Source organism: Triturus cristatus, chromosome 2_1, assembly GCF_964204655.1.
Source record: "Triturus cristatus chromosome 2_1, aTriCri1.1, whole genome shotgun sequence".
Lineage (NCBI taxonomy): Eukaryota > Metazoa > Chordata > Amphibia > Caudata > Salamandridae > Triturus > Triturus cristatus.
Window position 1 is genome coordinate 301895791 of NC_140581.1, and position 22526 is coordinate 301918316.

Here is a 22526-nt window from a genome sequence, read left to right on the forward strand (position 1 = left end):
TTTGATCACTCATGATGCACTGTTTCATTTTCCACTGCTAGTCAAGTTTGGTGTCCCTGATTATAGGCCAATGATCTGTAACTCATATAATATGTTGTAAGTAAAGCCTCTTTCTTGATCTTTTTCTATTGTAGCCACAGTAATGGAACCAGACCCGCTTAGACCAACTTGCCAGCCTTGGGAGACGCTCCAAAAATCGACCTGTGTCTGTAAAATGCCCTCAGATTGCGGGTAATTTGTGTTTTTGTTACTATACGTCTTAACTGGGTAAGATCAATTGCATTTTCTAGTAATATTTGAGGGTTTTGTGAACATCGCAGGTAAATAAATTAAGTGTCGCTTTAAGTTTCTGAAATTTTAGAGCCGTTAATTAAATCCTCTCACCCGAACTGAAATAAATCCTGGGACTTATTTACAAGCCCATTGTGGCAGATTTGCGCTTCCAGATTGTCAATGTTGTGACGAATATATGACGGTACAATGCAAACAATTACAAAGCATGCATTTACAACACGGTTTGTACATCGCAACTACCATTACATCGCATGATTTTACAACGCATGCTATCACAATGCATTTTTTAAAACTAACATTACAATGCATTCCAATACAACGCATACCATTACAACGCATACCATTACAACACATAATACTTTTAGGGCAACAGTAGGGTAAATGTTGGATAGTGTAAGGGTTAAAAATACTATTCCCACTCCAGTGTGTGCAACAGTAGGGAAAGTGTTGGATAGTGTAGTGGTAAAAATGACTATTCCCATCTACCCCAAAACCCATACCTACCCTAAAACTAAAACATCTCCATTACTTACCTTATAATGCGTTGCAATGGTATGCGTTGTAATGGTATGCGTTGTAATGGCATGCGTTGTAATGGTATGCGTTGTAATGGCAAGCATTGCAGTGACATGCATTGTAATGGCATGCAATGTAAAGGCAGTTGTGTCGTAAAAGCAGTGCGATGTAATGACTACATTGTAATGGATGTTTCCCGGTGTGACACTCCGGAGTCATAAATTAGACCGTTATGTTTACAAGGGCTTTTTAAAGATTGGCTTTTCATGGCCTCGTAGATATTGAGGAAGGCAAGGCAGCGCAAGTCACTGCCTTGCCTTACTCTGCCTCAAAGAGGTGTTCCATGGGTGTTGCTGTGTGAGATTTATTTATTTATCTAAAGGTTTTATATAGCGCTGGCTAGACCTAGGGGTATCAGAGCTCTTTACAGGAGTGTGAGGAGGTACGGTACTAAAAACATTTGATAAAAACATTGCAATAAGAACAATTATACCAGAGAAAGCAGATAAATTCGAGTGCTATTTACAAAAGTACTATATTAAGCTAAAGAGGGCTGTGAGTAATTAGGCTAGGGTGGGTGGGTGAAAGAGAAAAAAGAAAAGATAAAGGTGGGGGACAAAGAGAGTAAGAGTTAGGAGAACAGGAGAGCAGTGGGAGGCCGTGCCTAAGGCTAGATGTCATATGTAAAGATAGAGGCAGGGAGGGGGTTAAGGGGGAGGGGAGAGAGTAGCGTGAGGGAGGAGAGTTAGGAGGGAGAATGGGGAGGAGAGAGAATTGGAGGGCAATAGAGGGGAGCCTGACGGTGGCGCAGAGTGGGAGTCAGTGTCAGAGGTAGGTATTATGGACCCCAATATTTGTTGAGGAGGTACAGTTTAAGGTCTTTTTTGAAGTTGAAGTAGGAAAGGTTACAGCGTAGGTCTTTAGGCAGGGAGTTCCAGATGGAAGGAGCGTTTCTGGAGAAGGAGCGAGCTTGTGTACATCCAATGCAACACCCATGGACTTTGCTGCTGCCCAGATTTACAATTTCTCTTAAACCTGAGGCAGCACCAAAACCTTGTGCCTCACTAGAACAGGTGTGACGAGGAGAAATAATTTAATTTCTCATCGATTGTTTCCCATTTCCACATGTGTTGCATTCTGCAGCACACATAGAATGAGGCAAACCCCTCTGGTGATTGTTTTTGTGCAGGAAGGTACCCCTTCCTGCACAAAAACAATCATGCTAACAACACAGACACAAGTCTGCATGCATTGGCAATCCTGCCAATTGTGCGCCGGCGCAGGCTGAAAGGACAGGAATGAACCGTATCTTGTAAATACGGTGCATTCCTGCCCTTTTGAATTGGCGTAGGGCAGTGCAGCAAAATGACTTGCAGCGCTGCCCTACTCCAATTCCTTGTAATTAAGCTTCCCTGTTTTTAATGTAGTTGAAAATGTTTTCCTCCTTGGAGCTGCTGAAATAAGTTTTGTACATCTAGTTTAAAGTAAATGCATTTGCAGTTTACGCTCATGTGGTAGCACAAGCAGGCCAAAGTAAATAAAGCACAATGTTGTAAATTTGGTTGTTGTGAGTGGAGATACGGCCAATCTGAGATGGAGTCATGCCCGGCAGTCAGTGTTTCATTTGTGCCCGTGGTTGCAGGTGGGGCTCACTGGCAGCCATTTGTGGGAACCGGGATTTATTTTTCATCATTAGACTTTAACATGGGACAAGAGAGAGAAAGGCTTGGAAAGGGGAAGCACACGGAAAGAAAGATAGAAAATAAATGCCAAAGATAGAGAACAGGGGTAATAATGAACCTGAAAGATTGAGATAAAGGGGCACGAGTGTAGGTTGGTGGTTCGAGGTATGAAGTGAAATCAAGACTAAGCACCATTGGTATTCGGCAACCCCATCATTTAGCAGCAAGCGCCTGAGAAGAACTTTGGGCCCAAGCAATTAGGGCCATATTTATCAAGGGATTGCATCACTATTGCACTGGGCAACATGGTGCAAAAACGACGCAAACCCTCAAGATGCAACTTATCAAGCCACGCAAGGCCACCTTGCGTGGCCCTGAGTGGCTTGATAAATCCAGAGTAACACAACAAAAATCTCTTGTTTTGAACTCTGCCCCAGGGTGTCGTTCCCATGCAAAATCCATGGATTTTTACACATTTTCAGATTTACCTTTACTGGTAGACTTGAGAATGCACCAAAATGCTACTCATTCCCAGTGAAGGCATAACGAGGAGAAATATAATAATTTCTCCTTGTTTTTTCCTCTTTCTATGTGTGCTACATTCTACAGCACACAGACAAAGAGGAAAATGCCTTAGGGGATTTTTATGTGCAAGAAAGTGTCCCTTCCTGCAGAAAAACAATCCTGCTTGCAATGCCGGCACCCTTGCACCATGGTGCATGAGTGCACGCATTTGCGCTAGGCGGCAGCACTGTGTGCTTTGCTGGGAAAAGATTCATGCAGCGCATTGAGTTAAATATGATTCCTGCTGTTTCCCTGTCATGCAGCACAGAGCAGCAAGGTGAATTGCTGCGCTCTGTCACTTTTTCATAAATATGACCCTTATTCTTTTACAAATTAAGCACTGCTAGAAGCCAATTATAGCACGCAATTCAAACAATATGCTGACTAATGTAAAGGTCATGCGGGAATGTTACAGGCTTGAAAACTGAGAAAATAATGCATGAATTCAGCTCTACAGAAATAAAAATATAACCGCTCGCAGTCAAAGACAATTCATGGAGGCAGTGTGAGACAGGCTATGGAAACAGAGGGCGTAAGAAGAGAAAAAAGGAATAATAAACCTAGTGTTAGAGTTATGAAAATAGATGAATTATCATTGTGCATATGTTATGTATGAGTGGATAAAGAATCATTAACATATATCCACTGATTGCCATTTGTACGTGTACCTTCAAGTGAAGACACACACACCCATAACTAACCGTTTCTCATTGAAATGCCTCTGTACAAATATTGTGTCATTTATCCAAACACTTTGGGGCCAATTCACAAACGCATGTATGAGTACATGAAGTAGTACTTCACATTCTAAGACATAATTCTTTGAATCAGCCCCGAAATGTTCAACTCCCAATTCTTCGGTCCTTTCTATATGTAACTGCATATGAATATTCCCTGAATATTTCCATGGTGAATGTTTGATGGGCAATTCACAAAGGCATTTAGGAGTACGTGCAGTAGTCCTACAGGAGTACTGCTTTACAAAACCATACATTTCTTTGTGAATCGAGCCCGAAATGTCCAACTCCCAATCACAAAAAGTTCAATGAGGACACAGTCCTTTCAATTTTAACTAAACTTGTACGAACAAGAAATGTAATAGTGGAGGGCGTGGCTTGGCGCGGATGGAGTAGGCAGCACCGAACTATGCTCCCAGGGACAGACCCATATCCAGTGCCATCCTAACACATAACAATGGGCCCGGGAGCTCTGCTAGGCTCCCGTTAAATTTCGGCACCATGCGCAGCCCATGAGGCGCAGAAAAATAGCTTTTTGAACTGACCTGGGGCGGCTGATGGCGAAGCGATGGTGGTAAGATGGCAGCCATGGCCCATAATTGCCCGTGGTCTGCGCTGCCCCAGCAAAGCCTGCTGAGAGGAGTCACCTGATAACCACACACCAGTCGGGGAGAGCTCCAACACACAAAAACCTGTCCAAGTCCATGCAGGTGAGAACAGGGGGAGTCTCCTGGTTGAATGAAGGCCTGAGGCGGGGCTGTGAGCCAAGAAGGAACACGTTTGGGGGCACATCGGGCTGCGGTCGGCGACAAGGTGCAAACCCCTGCGAGGGCCAGTGAGACTCCCTCATCAGAGCGGAGACCTATGAGTGTTGCCGGGGGCCTGAAAGAGAGGATTGTGTGGGGGCCTGTGGCTTCTCTTCTCCAGGAGACTCTGGGGAGCCTGGTGGAAGTCTCGAGGGACCGGCAGAGGGACAGGAGGTTAGCACACTGCTCTGGAAGCTTTGGGGGGAGACTTGGGCACCGCATGCCCCCAGCTTATTTTATCCCTGTCACAAGAAGGAGAGGGGAAGAGCTTCCCCCCATGGAGTGGCAAATAGAGCCACAGCAGGTCAACCCAGTGACGGGCACCAGGTCAGAATCCTTGTTCTGGAGACAGCTTCTTGCGGAGATTAAGGAGGGAGTGGTGAGAGCTCCACTTATGGGGGCCTTGAGGTGATTGGCCTCCCTCTCCTCTGAATGGTGGGGGCCCTCGGGTGGGACTGGAATGGCTATTGACCGTATTGCCTTTGACAAAGCCACTGCCCTGAATGAGTAGATTAGCGGAGCACCACCTGGAAGAGGAGGCCCATGCCGAGCAGCCGGGCAAGTAGCGAGGGCAGAACCGGCGAGGAGAGGCAGGCGATATCCATGTGGCCCCCCCAGATGAGGCCGTCCGCATAAATGGCATAGTTGGAGGCCTCTCACCTAGACACGCATGTCTGATGAGATGTGAATATTTGCAACACAATGAAGGGCCGCAATATACCACAGCTGCGGTGGAGGGTTCTTGCCTAGACTAACTGCATGGCCGTGGATCGTGGAGGACCACTAACCCTGAGACACACCTAACGGCGAGTTAAAGAGTCACTTGAGAGACTGTGGCTGCCCTCCCGGGGAGATTCCATGTGGATCCTACAATTTTGTGTGCTGAAAGGAGAGTGTGCCGCTGCATTGCAGCAAAGAGCCAAGGTTCACCCTGCATAACCATAGAGGGTAGGTCTTGCACAATGCGGCTGGCACAACGGGGGAAACTACCCGCAAAAGAGACCCCGAACCTGCAGGCCCGACACAGGAGGAGGCAGGGGAGAACAGAATGACCGAGACTGACCACCCATCGCAACTTGATCCACCTGATGGACCAACGCTTCAAGACATCCACCAACCAATAGCAGCATCTAGGACAGCCATAGAGACTAAAATAGACACCCTCAGGGAGGATATGGGGCTTCTGAGAGCTGACCACCACCGACTGGTGGAACGAGTCACTACAGCTGAAAAGGAAATAGCGGACATGTGTCCGACCTTGTCTTCAGCAACTGACAGGCTTGCCCTACTGGAGACTCAGGTCCTCACACTCGAACTAAGAATAGTTGGACTACCTGAGAAAATCGAAGGCAATGACATGGTCGAATACCTGGAGAAATGGATCTGAGAGAAGGTGGCTGAGGAGGGTCTCTTGTCTTAATACACTCTCAAACGTGCCTGCAAGACCCTGCCCCAGGGGGCACCCCACACCCAGTGGTGGCAAGATTGCTGTTCTATAAAGATCGCAAACATTTTCTCCGCCAAGCTCAACAGAAGGGTCAGCTGGTGGTCGACAACAGCACGGTCAGAATATTTCCAGACTTCTCCAGGGACGTCCAAAGGCAGCACTCAACTTATCTGGCAGCAAAGAAGAGGCTCCGGCAAATGGATATTCAATATGCAATGATGTTCCCGCATGTCTCAGAGTGGTGACCCTGACCGGCACATGATTCTTCAACACACCGCAGGAGGTGTGGTACTGGATAGATCAACAGCCTCACCGGAAACCTGATCTGGCCCCACGAGAGAGAAGGATGAGACAGAATGGATGGCAATGTGAAAAGAGATCCAGATCTTCAGCTGCCCCTTCTAGAGCAGAGACCCAACAAGAAATAGATATTTTAGTGGCAGCAGTCACTTCATTAAGCGCCACCGGAGCATGCGAGACATTCACTCACTGACTGGGGATGACACCAAAGACTCAGACTCTGATCATAGCTCCAGCCTGCTGGGGAAGCCCAGCCAAGATCTTCCTGCAGTGACCGGTGGGACAGCTGATGAAAGTATCTGAAATATTAAGGGGGGAGAAGGTGGTGGGAAGAAATGATCAGTGACTATGAGAGATTGGGTGGCCATACTACATTTTCCAGGGCCCGTGCCACGAATATTTGTGGCATACACTGGATGGGTGGAATGTCAGGGAGAGCTAGGGGAAACTTGGTTACTCTCCACATAGGATGCTTGTAGGTGCCTTCACAAGTATCTCTTGATTGCACAGTTTGCGTAAAGTTTGGATGAGGGGGAACACTTGCTCCAGCGCTTAATGCCAAAAATCCCCTCACTACGTCTACAGACCACAGATCTTCTTCAACAACCACATTCATTCACTGGTGGGGCCCATAACACCAATCATTCAGTCTTATTTTTCAGATCAATGGTCCTCGAGAGAGAGAGAGAGAGAGAGAGAGAGAGAGAGAGAGGAAATTCTTTTCTCTTCTTATTCCATGCGCTGGAAAATACTATGGGAGGAAGATTTGCACCGATCACCTGATGAGTAACAACAAATTCACCTCTTCATCCCTACCTCACCAGGGTCTTAATACCTTTATAACCTAACAGTTCCGCCCATGCTATTGGCCATGGATCAGCTAGTTGCTGGGAAAAGCGACATCTTATTCTTCTAAACAATTTACATCAAAACACTTCAAATAATAACCCGACACAGTTCTTAAATGAAAAAATAGTGTTTATCTAATTAAAGCATATGGAAATCATAATGCATTCAATATTTGGTTCGCATATTTACCTAATCTGGCTAAATGGCATCCTCTATGTCAAATTCAGATCTTTCGTCTCTATGCCCATAAATCGATTAATCAGTTCGTAAGTTAATTGGGCATCTGGTCATTCCATCAGAGTCTCTGGCAAGCAGCTGTCCAGCAGTGTCACCGTCCTCTCTGTCAGCATAACGTCGGGAAATCTGGTAAAGTGAAGGTGTGGTGAAGCCCTACCCTCTCTAGTCTACTTTTATAGTAAAATATCGACGACAAATGGTACAATACATGTTTTAGAACAAATTTGATTGGTTGAACCAGAATCATTCTTCCTGATTCCCATACATTCGATGTTGCATTAGATGCAGTTCTCAATTTATTAATAAAATTGTAACAATTTCCAATCCATCCAGGGCATGTTTATTCCCATGCGGGTTTGTGTCCATGGTGTCATCAATTATAACAGTTCATAGTTTAGGGAAGTTCATTGTTTGAGGCTTGGCACTCCTCCCGGTGCATCCTTCACGAGTACAGTCTGCCTGGGGTCAGGACGAGGTTATTGTTGCTCATCTTTTAGCGCAGGCGCACTTCACTCAGTGACTTCTGTATCTCGTCTGTCCGTCAAAATAGGGATGGCAGCCATTTTGTGGCCACTCCAGAAAGGTCAACTTAAGCAAAGAGACACAAAACGTAATTAATACATGGAAATGACTATTAAAATGTAATTCCCTCACTAAACCCTCTATGTGTGTGTATTTATATAGCAAAAGCAACACGCATTGCAGTTTATACTCACAATTTAAAGCACGATTCACAAATCACATCACATAAGCAACATATAATATACAAAATCTGACTATCTGACATTAGTATGCGTACGAAATTAGTTTACGTATCAATCAGGCCATGCAAATGCGATTCTCATGTATATTTTCTATTCGCACATCTTGCAAGGCTCACATTCGTTGCACCTAATATGACTTTCTCATACTTAGTCAGCCGACTATGTGTCATATACTGAGTACGACTCCTTGTTAAAAGAATAGCCACATCATGAGGTACAAACACTTTCAAAGGATATCCCATCACGATTCCTTCACTCTGCTCCAAACTTCGACATGTTGCAGCTACTGCTTTCAGACAACCAGGTAAGCCTACAGCTACTGGATCAAGCATCGATGAATAATATGCAATGGTCTCCTCAATCTTCCATGCTCTGGATTAACACAGAAAGTGCACATCCATTTCTTTCACTGCAATATAACTCAAATTCTTTTTCATAATCAGGCATACCCAATGCTGGGGCTTCACACAATCCATCTTTCAATCGTTTGAATGCTGCCAATTCTTCCTTATTCAATTCAAGGGGATCTTTTACATCACTCCTTGTTAGCCGTACCAGAGGTTTTGCAATCAGCGAAAAGTTGCTGATCCACTGGCGGCAGTACCCTACCATTCCCAGAAACATTCTCACTTCTCTTTGCGTCATGGGGGCTCTCATTCCTTTTATGATTCTGATTCTGTCTATTGGTATTTTCCTCAATCCTTTTTCAATGTTATGTCCCAAATACTGTAATTCTTTCTTACAATACTGCAGTTTGGCTTGGGACACTTTTAATCCTCCATCGGCCAAGTGATTTAGTAAGGCTATAGTGTCTACTTCACAAGCTTCACGAGTTTTCGACGCCACAAGGAGGTCGTCGATATACTGCACTAGTACTGGACTCTCGGGCATTTGCAGACTTTCCAATGACTTTTTCAACAATTGATTAAATATTGAGGGGCTTTCTGTATACCCCTGTGGGATTCGGCACCATGCCAAAATACGGTCTCCAAACCGAAATGCAAAACTTTGCTGACTGTCATGATGCAATGGAATGGAAAAGAACGCATGGCACAGATCAATCACTGTATACCATTCTGCATCATGGGGAAGCTGATACAAAATCACTGATGGATTTGGTACAATGGGACAACATGGTACAACGATTTTGTTTACTTTTCTCAGGTCTTGCACTATTCTGAACTTCCCATTTGGCTTTTTCAGGCCCATTATGGGTGAGTTACATGGACTGCTCAATATTTCTCTCAGAGTTCCTTGTTTGATCATTTTCTCAATTATTGGAGTTACTCCTTCATTTATTTCAGGTGTCAATCTATACTGGGGAATGTTTGGATAACTAACTCCATCTTTGACAGTAATTTTTACTGGGTCTACGTTTCTCATTAGCCCTACATCTTCTCCAGTGAAATCCCAAACCTCTGCTTTTACAGACAGTTTCAATTCTCTAGGCAGTTCATCTGGATTAAATACTGCATATGTTCCAATAGTTTCACATTCTGTGTTAGCTATGGTCATTTTATACAATACATCCTCATCTGGTGTTTCAAAAGCTATTCCATCTAGAGTACAAAATATAGTGCAATTCATCTTGCACAGCAGGTCCCTACCTAGCAAGTTCACAGGACTGGTGTCACACACCACAAATCGGTGCATTTCAGAAAATGTCCCTATACTAACCTTTACGGGTTCTGTAAGGTATGTTTTTAACTGTTGGTTAGATACACCAACTACTTGGATTGTTTCATCCGAAAGAGGAAGATTCTTAACATCTGCTGATCTAACAGTAGATCGAGTAGCACCAGTGTCCACTAGGAAAATAATGTTATCATCATTAATCTTCCCATCTACAAATGGTCCTGTCTGGTCTACTTCTAGAGTTGCGCCAAGTACGCACTCTTCTTCCTCCCTTTGGCACCGTCAATAATCCATTTCTGAATCACTCTCATCATGTTGCAGACAATACTGCGAAACAGTGCGAGCGCGTGATGGTTTATTTACCTGTTCTTCATTGGAGAATCCTGATTCCTTACTATACTTCTGTGAGTTTCTGTTCTGTGGAAAAGGTGGTTTTAACACCTGATTCAGGGAAGTAACCACCTGCTGCTATTGCTGCAGTTGACCACCCACCTCTTTCCGCACCTGTGGATTCAACGATCGATTTTCAATATTAGTATTTGGAGGGTTATTACACTCTGATTTCCAATGCCCTAATTCACCGCAATTGTGACATGGGAATTTCTTTTTGGCTTCTTCTATATTACCTTTTCCTTTCCCTGTACCAAATCTTGGTCTTACTCCTGCATTGTTTGCTTGTTCTACCAACTGAGCTTCCTGTCGTTCGGCTACCTTTACCTGTGCCCACATTGCCTTTTCTTTCAGTTTCTGTTGTTTTGCCTCAATCTCATCGCTGAAATATTTTGCATGTCTCGAAACTTCATCTATTTTCTTATTTTGCCAATCAACTGTATGCTGCTTTATTATATCACCAATTTCTGGGCGTAAACCATATACAAACCTGTATACGAAATGGCTCAAATCTTTATCACTCAGGTTCTCATCTCCACTGAACTGTTTAAAAGCCTGAATTAGTCTCTCATAATATGCATGTACTGACTCCTTGCTTTCCTGTTGGGTTCTGTCAATTTTTACCCAATCAGTCTCTTTAGGGGGGTACCTTATTTTTCAGAAATGCCATAACCTGCTCATATTTCTTCATTACCTCTGGGTCGGGAGCTCCCGTCTTAGGGTCCCTAGGATACTCCTGAGTGGGCCAACTTATCATCAGCTTGCACTCTGTCTACAAATCTGCTGGTACTATTATATCGAATAGACTATTCAAATCTATCCATAATACCTTTGCCAATTTTACAAACCTGTCTACCTGCCGGTACCACTCAACGGGCTTTTCGTGTGGTCGAGGGAAATCATTTGTGAAAGACAAAATGTCCTGTCTTGTCCATGGAACATGGACATACCCTCCCCCTGGAATCTCTCTCATGGGGTATTCTGTCGTTACCTTTTCTTTCTCTCTAACGGGAAATGCTGAAACTGTCTTTTCTGTGATATTATCACGTCTTCTACACCACTTACTTCTCCATCTGTCAACATCTCCCCATTTTCTCAACAAACCAATTATGTCCTTAATTTGACCTATCCTTCCTGTGGTATTCATGTTCTCTATATCCTTCTCAGTGAATTCAACTTGATAGGATTTTTGCAGTGCTTTTACTCTGTCAAAATCTATTCCCATTTCATTTGCAATTTCCTCTAATCTTTCATGCAGGTTTTTCGCTCTCCAGGTTGCACTCTTGCAGAGAAACAACAATTCCTCATCTTGGTAGTTTTTCAATTTTTCAGTAGGGATAGTTCCTACTATTAATTCTTCCAATACCATTCGTAATTTGGCCACATCTATTGACTGGGATTCTTGATCATTTTTCTGTAACTCTCTGAGCCATTCGCTTAATTCTTCTACGGAAGGTCCTGCTGGGTTGTCTACATTATTTTGTTCTGGGGCCTTTTGTGGTTCTAATAATGTTTCCATTGTCATTCTGCTCTTTTCAGCGTAGATTTGATTTACAAATGGATTATTTGAAACATTCGGTTCAAACATATTTATTGTCGGTCCCCACGGATTGTCAATTTGACTCCGTTCAGCATTTTCAATTGGATTTTGGCTTCTGTACGGCACTGTCAAACAATGTTCAGTATCCTTCTGTTTCTCAAAAATGGGCATTACTGGACCTATCGTTACTGGAACTGTTACAGCTTCTAGATTCTTGGTCAATTCTCTTATTTTCTCGGTTAATTCTAGGGTAGTTTTAGCCAGTTCTACTGAATTCTCACCATTTACCCTACTTTCTGTTTGTTTTTCTATTTCTCTTGCAGAGTTACTTTTCCCTAGTTCTGGTGACATGGTCTCTGTTTTAATTATTCGTAATGTTTCTCTCATTGGGGCACTTGGTGACAATGCTTCTGGTTCTGGTCGATACGGGGGTGGGTTTTTGTAAAACACCTCATCAAGAACATCATCTTCTGATTCATTCACTTCATACCCACTAAAATTCACATTCGGCCTTTTCTCGGTGCATTTTCTCCCTTCATTCTCTCCTACCATTCTCACAGGATACATACCCTGAGTCATACTTGCATTCCGCCACCTTTTCATCCTGTCTTCATGTGTCTCATGTCCGTATGATTTACAGAACATGTATCGATAACCCCTACCACTTCTCTGTTTTTCTCGTTCATGCATTTCGTCTTCCCATTCCGTCAATGCCTCAAACTGCGTCGGTCTAGGTCTTGGTTCTAAGTCCATCATTTTGTCTCGGAGATTTCTCAAAACGGCCAAATTAAAGGAACCATGTTCTGGAAACGCCAGGACTCCATCGCCCTTGGTGTATTTTACCCAATTATCTAACCAAATACAAGTATGATACCCATATTTCGCAATCATTGTAGATGCGGGTGTTTTCGGTGGAGGAAGTAACTGTCCTTCCCTAGTAACTATTTTATCTTTCTTGAACCATCTTTTAATTTTCCCAAACCACGATTTCTTCTTTTCTGGTGGTTGGTGATACATTTTCCTGATTTTCGTGTACCGTTTAGGCTTCTTGCAATGGTACCGCTATTCTGTCCACTCACAGCGCGATTCTTACTAATGCACCAATCAGGAGCGTCTACGTCACTATCACAATCCTCCAATCTCAGCGCGACTCACACTAACACTCCAATCAGGGAGCGTTTACGTCACTCTGTATTCTTCCACTCCTAGCGCGGCTTTACACTAACGTACCAATCCGGAGCGTTTTACTCCTCCAATCTACTGTCCAATCCCAGCGCGGTCGTTCTGACGTCAGCAGCCGCTGTGGCAACTCGCTCTGCTCTGTTCTCGTCTACTCCTCCTTTATAAGACCGCTCCGTGAACTCTTACTGTAACTTTTACGATTTGATTAGTAACAACACTAAAACATCTCCATTGTCTGCTTTGCTAAACAAAGAACAGCAAAAGACCTTTCTCACAAGAATTCCGTCTGTCCCGAGAGCAGCGCTTACCTTTGCCCTACTACGGAATCGTTACTTCCGTTGATAAAGTAGCACATCCCTCTACTTTACCCTTCTAGCAAGCATTAGCTAACTGTTTCTCTGGTATTTTAGAAATAACCTAGAGTTTCGCAATCAACCCGAATGCCTTTTCATTCACACTCGTTCATACATGAAAATGTAGTACATACGCACAGAATCCTGTCTTTCCCGAAAACAGCGAACAGTCTGTCCTACTACAGAATTATCACACTCGTTAACAAAGCAGAGCTTCCCTCTACTTTGTCCTTCTAACAAGCTCAGAGAACACCCTCTACCTTTTCAGTGATACGCGTTATCGGTATGCCAATTGGTTTCCTGGTACTTAAAGACAAAAATTTCACAGGTAACTTTCGCTATCATACATGCTTCTCACACCAAGAATATTTCTAATGGCAACACACGATGATGCCGCCGAATCGAACCCAGACAATGCGCCGTGCAACTTCACTTGTCACACGTTTTCCCTGTGTACCTACAGGGCTACAACAATCCCGTCTTTCCTGAGAGCAGCATCTATCTCTGCTCTACTACGGAACTGTTACAAACCTCCAACTTCCTACATCTCAGAAGCTGTGCAAACAACATATAACTCGATGCGACTCAACATAGAGTGTTAGTACATAAACCAATACCAATCAATAATCAATAAGCTATTTACAAGCAATCGTCGCTAAACCCAAACAATAGCTAACCATCATTCTGCTACCAGAAAAACTGCTCCAGTGCTTAATGCCAAAAATCCCCTCACTACGTCTACAGACCACAGATCTTCTTCAACAACCACATTCATTCACTGGTGGGGCCCATAACACCAATCATTCAGTCTTATTTTTCAGATCAATTGTCTGAGAGAGAGAGAGAGAGAGAGAGAGAGAGAGAGAGAGGAAATTATTTTCTATTCTTATTCCATGCGCTGGAAAATACTATGGGAGGAAGATTTGCACCGATCACCTGATAAGTAACAAGAAATTCACCTCTTCATCCCTACCTCACCAGGGTCTTAATACCTCTATAACCTAACAGTTCCTCCCATGCTATTGGCCATGGATCAGCTAGTTGCTGGGAAAAGCGACATCTTATTCTTCTAAACAATATACATCAAAACACTTCAAATAATAACCAGACACAGTTCTTAAATGAAATAATAGTGTTTATCTAATTAAAGCATATGGAAATCATAATGCATTCAATATTTGGTTCGCATATTTACCTAATCTGGCTAAATGGCATCCTCTATGTCAAATTCAGATCTTTCGTCTCTATGCCCATAAATCGATTAATCAGTTTGTAAGTTAATTGGGCATCTGGTCATTCCATCAGAGTCTCTGGCAAGCAGCTGTCCAGCAGTGTCACCGTCCTCTCTGTCAGCATAACATCGGGAAATCTGGTAAAGTGAAGGTGTGGTGAAGCCCTACCCTCTCTAGTCTACTTTTATAGTAAACTATCGACGACAAATGTTACAATACATGTTTTAGAACAAATTCGATTGGTTGAACCAGAATCATTCTTCCTGATTCCCATGCATTCGATGTTGCATTAGATGCAGTTCTCAATTTATTAATAAAATTGTAACAGTTTCCAATCTATCCAGGGCACGTTTATTCCCATGCGGGTTTGTGTCCATGGTGTCATCAATTATAACAGTTCATAGTTTAGGGAAGTTCATTGTTTGAGGCTTGGCACTCATCCCGGTGCGTCCTTCATGAGTACAGTCTGCCTGGGGTCAGGACGAGGTTATTGTTGCTCATCTTTTAGCGCAGGCGCACTTCACTCAGTGACTTCTGTATCTCGTCTGTCCGTCAAAATAGGGATGGCAGCCATTTTGTGGCCACTCCAGAAAGGTCAACTTAAGCAAAGAGACACAAAACGTAATTAATACATGGAAATGACTATTAAAATGTAATTCCCTCACTAAACCCTCTATGTGTGTGTATTTATCTAGCAAAAGCAACACGCATTGCGGTTTATACTCACAATTTAAAGCACGATTCACAAATCACATCACATAAGCAACATATAATATACAAATTCTAAATATCTGACATTAGTATGCGTACGAAATTAGTTTACGTATCAATCAGGCCATGCAAATGCGATTCCCACGTATATTTTCTAATTAGTAATGTTGATTAATTTAACACAGCAAACAATTAATACTATTAATGGTAATCAGTTATTCATGTTTATTCAAAAATGATAAAATGGAGAAGGTATACGATTCTTAGGGAAAACCTCGCTCCAGCACAGTCACTTGTCCTGGGGCATGGGAGTTGGATTGTTAAAAGTGTTTTGAGTTAAGAGACTTAGCAGGGGTTGCATACTGGGGACCACCATGATGGGGGCATCCAATGGGTTCCTACCTCAGGGCAGGGGACACATGACTGGAAATGGAGTGCTGGGCCTTATACAATGTACACCAATGGCTAACCTCAAGACATCCAAGGTTCTAACGTGGAACATCAGGGGGATGCACACAATGTCCAAACACTATAAAATATTGTCTTACTTGAACAGGTGGGTTGTCCACATTGCCCTCCTGCAAGCAACTCACCTACTAGCTCCAGAGGGGGCGGCCCTAAAACGCAGATTATGGGGTCAGGCATATTACCCTCTTACTCGGCTTATGCCAGAGGGCTGTTGGGCTTGATGAGGATTGGGGTTCCTTTTCAGCACACAGGGGATCTGATTGACCCGGAAGGGCGATATATTGTGGTTACTGGTAGACTAGATGGCCGTGATGTGGCGATAATAAATATTTTTGGGCCGAAATATAGACCAGGGTACTTTTCAGGGCCGGACTGGGAACCAAAACCGACCCTGGCAAAGTGCTCGACTGACCCCCCGGGTGGGGCTGTGCGGCCGAGCTGTTTGCCAGGGCTGGTTTCGGCCGATTATGTTACAGGAGCCGATATTGCAGCTATACTGCAAAAACAGCCCCCTCCAGGGGCTCAAAATCGGCCCCCACCCTGGCGGCCTACCGGGGAAACGCCCGGTGCCCACCACAGCCAGTCCGGCCCTGGTACCCAGGGCGAAAGGGCGGTCTTTATGATAGACATAGAAAAGGCCATCTACAGCCTTGAAATGGGGATTTGTATATGCAGTCATAGAGCGAATGCAGCTAGGACGGGGTTTTTTGATGTGGGTCAAACTACTCTATACAGACCACCTGGCCAGAATCTGGATGGGCCGTACAATCTCGGAGCAATATATAGTGGAGAGGGGGTTGCTGCAGTGGTGCCCCCTCTCCCCATTGCTCTTTGCCTTGGCCATAGAACCTCTGGCCAGCCTCGCTCGGACTGGAAACAGATATCAAGGCATACAAATAGAGAGGCAACACTACTACACAGCGCTCTACGCAGACGACTTGTTGATGTTCCTGCATTATGTAGGGGGTGCTCTGGCGGATGCCATATGACTGATGACTGAGTTTGAGGTGTTATCAGTACTCAAAGTCAACTGGCAAAAATCCAGACTCTTCCTCCTGCGGAGGGTAGGGGCCCATTCAAGGGACTAGGTGCTGTCCAATGGGAACCTCATTGCCTGGTGTATTTATGTTGCAAAGTCATCCTGTGCCCTGGGCACCCCCCATCTTTTTGATGACTGGTGCTGGTGGTAACTGACTCTGACTGACCCTTGGTCTGCCTAACCAGGCCCAGGGCCAGTGCTATGCTGAAAACAGTTAGAATACAGTGAAAACACCTACATACACTAGGGTACGCTAAGGGTTGGGGTACCCCTGTGATGACCTACCCCATAGGGCCCTAGTACATATTAGGGCAGTGGAATTGAAACTACCTATCAGTCCCTAGTATAATGGGGCATGGCAGTTTAGAGGCCAGCAGACCTTTCTGCACTTGCATGTGTGCACTGCTGAGGCCTGAGGTCATTTTAAAAGTGGCTCTGTGTGTGCTTTTAAAAAGTAAATCGTGCCCAAACTCGACTTTTGTGTTTGGGGCACTTAAGAATAGTTAACCTACAATGTTAAGGTATATTAGGTACCCCCAGGGTCACCCTAGGTGTCCCAGGGGTGGGGGATCAGATATCTATAAGGTGGACCCTTATAAAATGAGTGTTATATGCCCTGGGTAAAGTGAAATTACAAATTTCACTCCCCACATTGTGATAAAGTGCTGCCCAAAATCACCTTTGGTGGTAGGAGCACTGTGGAGGGAGGATCTGCAATATTTTTACATATTCAGAACCCCTAAAGTCTCCCCTAGGTGTTCCTGGGGCGGGGGTCCTGTAGATATATGTTTTTATAAGCCCTGGTGCTGGAAAAATGGCCCAAGTCACTTTCCCCATTGTAAATCCAATGCCATAGGTTAACATTGGAAAAGGTTATTAGTTAATAACTGAAGAAAAAAAGCCATAAAACTAGGATTTAAGGACACAGTAGAATCTTAATGATAAATCCAACAATAAGGTATTGTTGAATTTTTTGTGCAGTGTACAGACAAGAAGTTATAAGACTTTTTTTGTCTTTAAACCAAACTTCAACCCTGTACTGCTCTGCCCTGATTGGCCAGAGATAAGTGGGTGAGCCTGGCTGCTTTGAAGCGGTGATAAATGACACCTGGGGTGAGAAAGCCTCTCAGGGAGTAGAGGTTGCTGGGCATAGGAATGCCAGAGCAAGGGGGGAGTCGTAAACCATGGACTTCAAGCGAAGGGGAGGACCCCTGTTCGCCTCCAGCCAGATGCTAGGAATAAGGACGGAATGAGCAGATGCAAGGGGGAGAGACTATGGAGAATAACCATCCTAGGGGTGTGTCTAGCCAGGTCTTCTCTCCCTGCTGAAAATTCTCACACATTGAATTTTGGAAGAATAGTGGTTTCTGGGTTTGCATTTTGCCACACTCTGCAGGAAGTGGTCAGACCTTTGGGTGGAACCCTGCAGCTCATTGGACAGGAGTGCCCTCTTGCTTGACCCCAGAGAACACTGAATGAGTATCTGAGAGGGGTGGTGCCTCTCAGATCTGCTGCTTGGAACTTAAGAGAATCAGAAGGGTCTGCGCTGAAGAGTTTGATGTGTTCCAAAGGCCTGCACTCTGAAGTTTGCGCCTTTATGCACCATTTGAAACTACAGCCCTGTGGATCAAACCTGCTTCAAAAGGACTAAAGAGTGGACTCCCTGCAAGCTCCAGGTTAACAGAGCTCACCTGGACCATCAACACAAAGAATCCCCAGCCTGGAGTACTACCAGTGTAAGGGTTTTGTCCAAGTGGATTGCGGAAATTGATTTCTCACACTTTCAAGGACCCTCTTGGAGATTCCAGAACCTTGGATTGTGCGTTGGATTCTTGGGGACCCGCAAGAAGAACTTCAGGAAGGAGTTCTAACTGGACCCAGCCTGCTGGAGGGAGCTGCACAATAGTGGTGATAGATCTGCCAGAACAATTGCTAAAGGTGAATGTGTCCCTGTCAGAGGCAACAAAATGACTAAAAGGGGCACTGTTGGTTTCTAAGCACTAGAAAGTGACTAATCTTTAAAAATTCATATCTCTGGTTCCCTACAGTGGATCTTTTTTGTTTTGGTGTCATTCAAAAGATACAAATATTCCCTATTTGTATAAATTGGTGTTGGATTTTTCTTTTGTGTTGAGACTTAATTATTTATTGAATTGGTGTTTTTAAATGTTTTACATACCTGTCTTTGAAGTTAAGCCTGCCTGTTCGTAGCCAAGTTACCAAGGGTTGAGCATAGGAATAATTTTCTAAGACCTATTCTGAGCCCTATACTGTTAGTGGCCTTATTGCCGGTGGCAGACCTACATTTGCCCCTACCAATAATCCACTTTCCAACAACTTAGGAGTGAAGATCTATCACTTTCAACCTGACTTACAAAAAAGTAATGGGGGGCAGCCATTATATCCCTGAAAGCTAGTATGGACTTCTGGAAAATGCTACCACTGTCTGTGGCGGTAAGAGTTGCGCTTCTAAAGATGGTGGCACTCTCTAGGCTGCTGTACTTCTTCACGACTCTGCCTATATGGATCCCGAGACCATGGTTACTGAAATTTACACTCTCAGTGTGTCTTTTATATGGGGAGGTGGCCACAAGTGAGTAGCCCTGACGATAATAAAGTGTCCTACACATTACGGGGCTAGCGGTCCCCGACTTTGAGAGGTATTATTTTGCAGGGTAGCTACAGTGGTTCACACAATGGCTAGTGAGGCTACAAGCACAGGATCATGATATTGGGCCCTTTGTACCTGACCAGGATGTTCTTTGCAGGTGTTATTGAAGGTGGGCAGGGTGCCAACTGGGAGCACAGGCAAGCTCCAGGCAGTGAGACGTTGCTAGAGAAGATGTCTCCAAAAACACATAGCCTGGTCCTCTACTCACTGGACATCCTTTTGAAAATTATACATATCCAACCACACTGGGGACAGTGGAGGGGAATAGGAGACTGGATACAGGTGGGTGCGACTAAGATTGTGGACTTCTTCCGAGAGGGGAAGCTTCTCCCATTTAAGAATATTTTAGGGCAGGGTTGGACCTTCCCTAGGGCCACTTTTTTCTTCAAAGGGCGGTGACTGCTGCCCTCTGCCTCACCGGAGGACTGGCAATTCAGAACCCAAGCACCACAGCGCTTGCAGGTAAATCGGTACAGCAAGAGGTAAAATCAAAGCAGTCACATGCCTCTACAGGGTGATAAGAAGTGATTCACTCCAACCATTGACCACACTGTGGTACCTATGGACAGAGGAATTAGATACCCCCATAGCAGATAGAGACTTGGTGATCATCCTGGATAGAAACCGCAAGGTGACTAGAAGGGTCTGCTTCAGATAAATTTATTTTTACTTCCTGCACAGGGCGTATCTCACCCTTGGACACATTAATAAATACTTTCACAGGGAGGATGTGGCATGTCTGTGCTGTGAAGAACTCGGAGCGGAAATGATGCACATGATCTGGGCATGTCCAACACTGCACAGCTACTGGGAAAAAGCTAAAATGGTGGCGGACATTACTGAAAATACTATTCCCTGCTCACCGGTCCACTGCCTTTCAAGTCTGTTCCCCCATACCGCCAAAACAAGGGTTACCTGTAGGTTCCAGGAATTGGCCTTTATCCTAGCTAAATGGGAAATAACAAAGCATTGGAAGACCCCAGGGGAGCCCCAGATAGCAGTATGGAAAAAAAGAGCGAGAGGTGTGGGCGGGGTGTTGGGGGGAGTCCTGCTTAAGGATGCTCCTAGAGGGATCAGCTTGATTGAGAGGGCCGAAGCTTAAGAGGTGCTGGTTGACAGCATGAAGGACCCTGGGTTGGAATCAGGTGAATCTACACCATGGATTCGGTCTCTGCCTGGGAGCCCACCACAAAATGATCCTCTGGGGAGGCCTCTGGGTGCTGCCCCAACTGCACAACAGTGAGATAGCTAGTAAGACTCGGGGGAAACCTGGTTTGATATTGACCCCAGAATAAAGATGTGAATAGATCTGTTGTATATCTACAACTGGTTGTGACTTTCAAGTAGTGAGGGAGGAGTTGGGCTCTGGGAGCTCGAAACAGATGGCATTGGTCTGTGATGGTTACCACAATGTAAATGGAGATAGATCATTGTCATAGCAAGATGTGCTATTGGAATGTTGTAAACGTCATATAACTCTTAAATGCAATAAAATCTGTTTATAAAAAAATCAAACATTGACATAGCCAATAGGTCTCGCCAAAAAACAAGCATTGGCATAGCCAATAGGTCTCGCCTTTGGGACCTTATAAGTATTTAGTTATGCAGCAGTTCCCAAAGGCGAGACCTATTGGCTATGCCAATGCTTGTTATTTTTAAGAGTAGGCAGTGGACCTTGGGACCACTGCCAGCTCTTAAAAAATGTTGGCGCCCCCAGTCACAAAGGGAAAGAGGTCTCTTGGGAACGCCTTCCTGTTTGAGAATGGGTTACCACCTCCTTCACGCAGTCTGCAAAGTATGAATTTTTTGCGACCGCATTCCAGTCGTAAAACATTCATACATGCCCCTGCGACTCGCTATTAGAAAGGGAAGCCCTTGGCACACCCCTTCCTAATAGCGACTCACAAACCCTATTTTGCGAGTCAGTAATAGGTTACTGATTTCCAAAATAGTGTTAGTACATGCCAGAAGCCGTTTTAGAAGTCGCAAACGGCCCGATTCTCCGTTTGCAACAAATACAAAACAGTAATTCATCTGGCCCTTACTCCTAAAAAGGGCAAGAATAATCCCCTTCATAGTTCAGGGAGAGAAAGGAAAAGGCCCCACAAATTGGTGGGAGTATAGGAGAAGGGGTGTCTTCACGGCCGATGGGAAATCTTTTTTTCTTCTGGATATTTAAAAAGGTAAAAAGTTAGCAAGCACTTATTATATACTTGTCCTTTTTTACATCGTGGAAATATACACATGTATAGATGAAAGTACATAAGCAGCCATATGTTGGTTTGAGAAGATGGAATCCTCAAAACGGTTCCAAGCTTGCACCTGGAAAGCTGCGAATGTTGGTGGTTCCAATGAGTAACCTGTAGAAAAACACGCAAGAACTCCAAAGGGATGCAAATCTGCACTTGTGCAACAAATTAATTTTGGGCGCAGATTTCAGAACTTTTTCTGAGAATTAGGCCCATAAATAACTTATAACATAGGATTGGGCAATGTATGACTTTCTGTGTTTTTTACACATAGCAATATTCATTCATTTTATTTCTTTGGGTAGCTTTAGTGCATGGCCCGAGCGTGCATATGAGCAACCAATCACCATGAAGAGAATGGGCTAAAACATATTATTGAAGCGACTTCTTTGGTTACAGCAGCTTGCCAGGGTTCAGCGGGTGGGGGGTGGTTGGAGGGGGAGGGCGGACATTGGCGTGCACAACACGCAAAATCTAAATGAAATAAAACTTGCGCGGCGCGCGAGCTTCTGTCAAGGAAGTCTCAGTTCTCCAGTCTTGTCTTTGTTTTCAGTGTGTGCCAGCTATCGCATCGTGGCTTTAGCCGGGTGATTAAACAACCGTTAGTTAAATGAAGCTATTGTTAAGAGCGAGGCCTAGCTAAAAGTTTCTGGCACACTGGCAAACATTTGACAAATCCCTTCCAGGTGTATTACAGGGAACACCCGGGAGGCCCATTAATTAATGCCCTACCCTCATGCAGGGAGTTATGGCATTTTTGGGGGGCGGGGGAGTAGACACATCGCACAAAACAGAAAGGAAATCTTCTTCAACAAGGAAGGGCTGACAAGCAGTCGTTTGATGCAGTGACAGAGCAGAAC

At 44.4% G+C, this 22526-nt stretch overlaps 1 protein-coding gene across 1 annotated transcript in view; it reads left to right on the forward strand.

The window, feature by feature from the left end:
* The window catches only part of C7 (complement C7), a 571431-nt gene that overhangs the window by 503403 nt on the left and 45502 nt on the right, over positions 1–22526 (forward strand). Inside the window, exon 16 of the mRNA XM_085631170.1 lies at positions 135–231. Coding sequence (XP_085487296.1) covers positions 135–231 — 97 coding nt within the window. The remainder of the gene's footprint in view (positions 1–134; positions 232–22526) is intronic.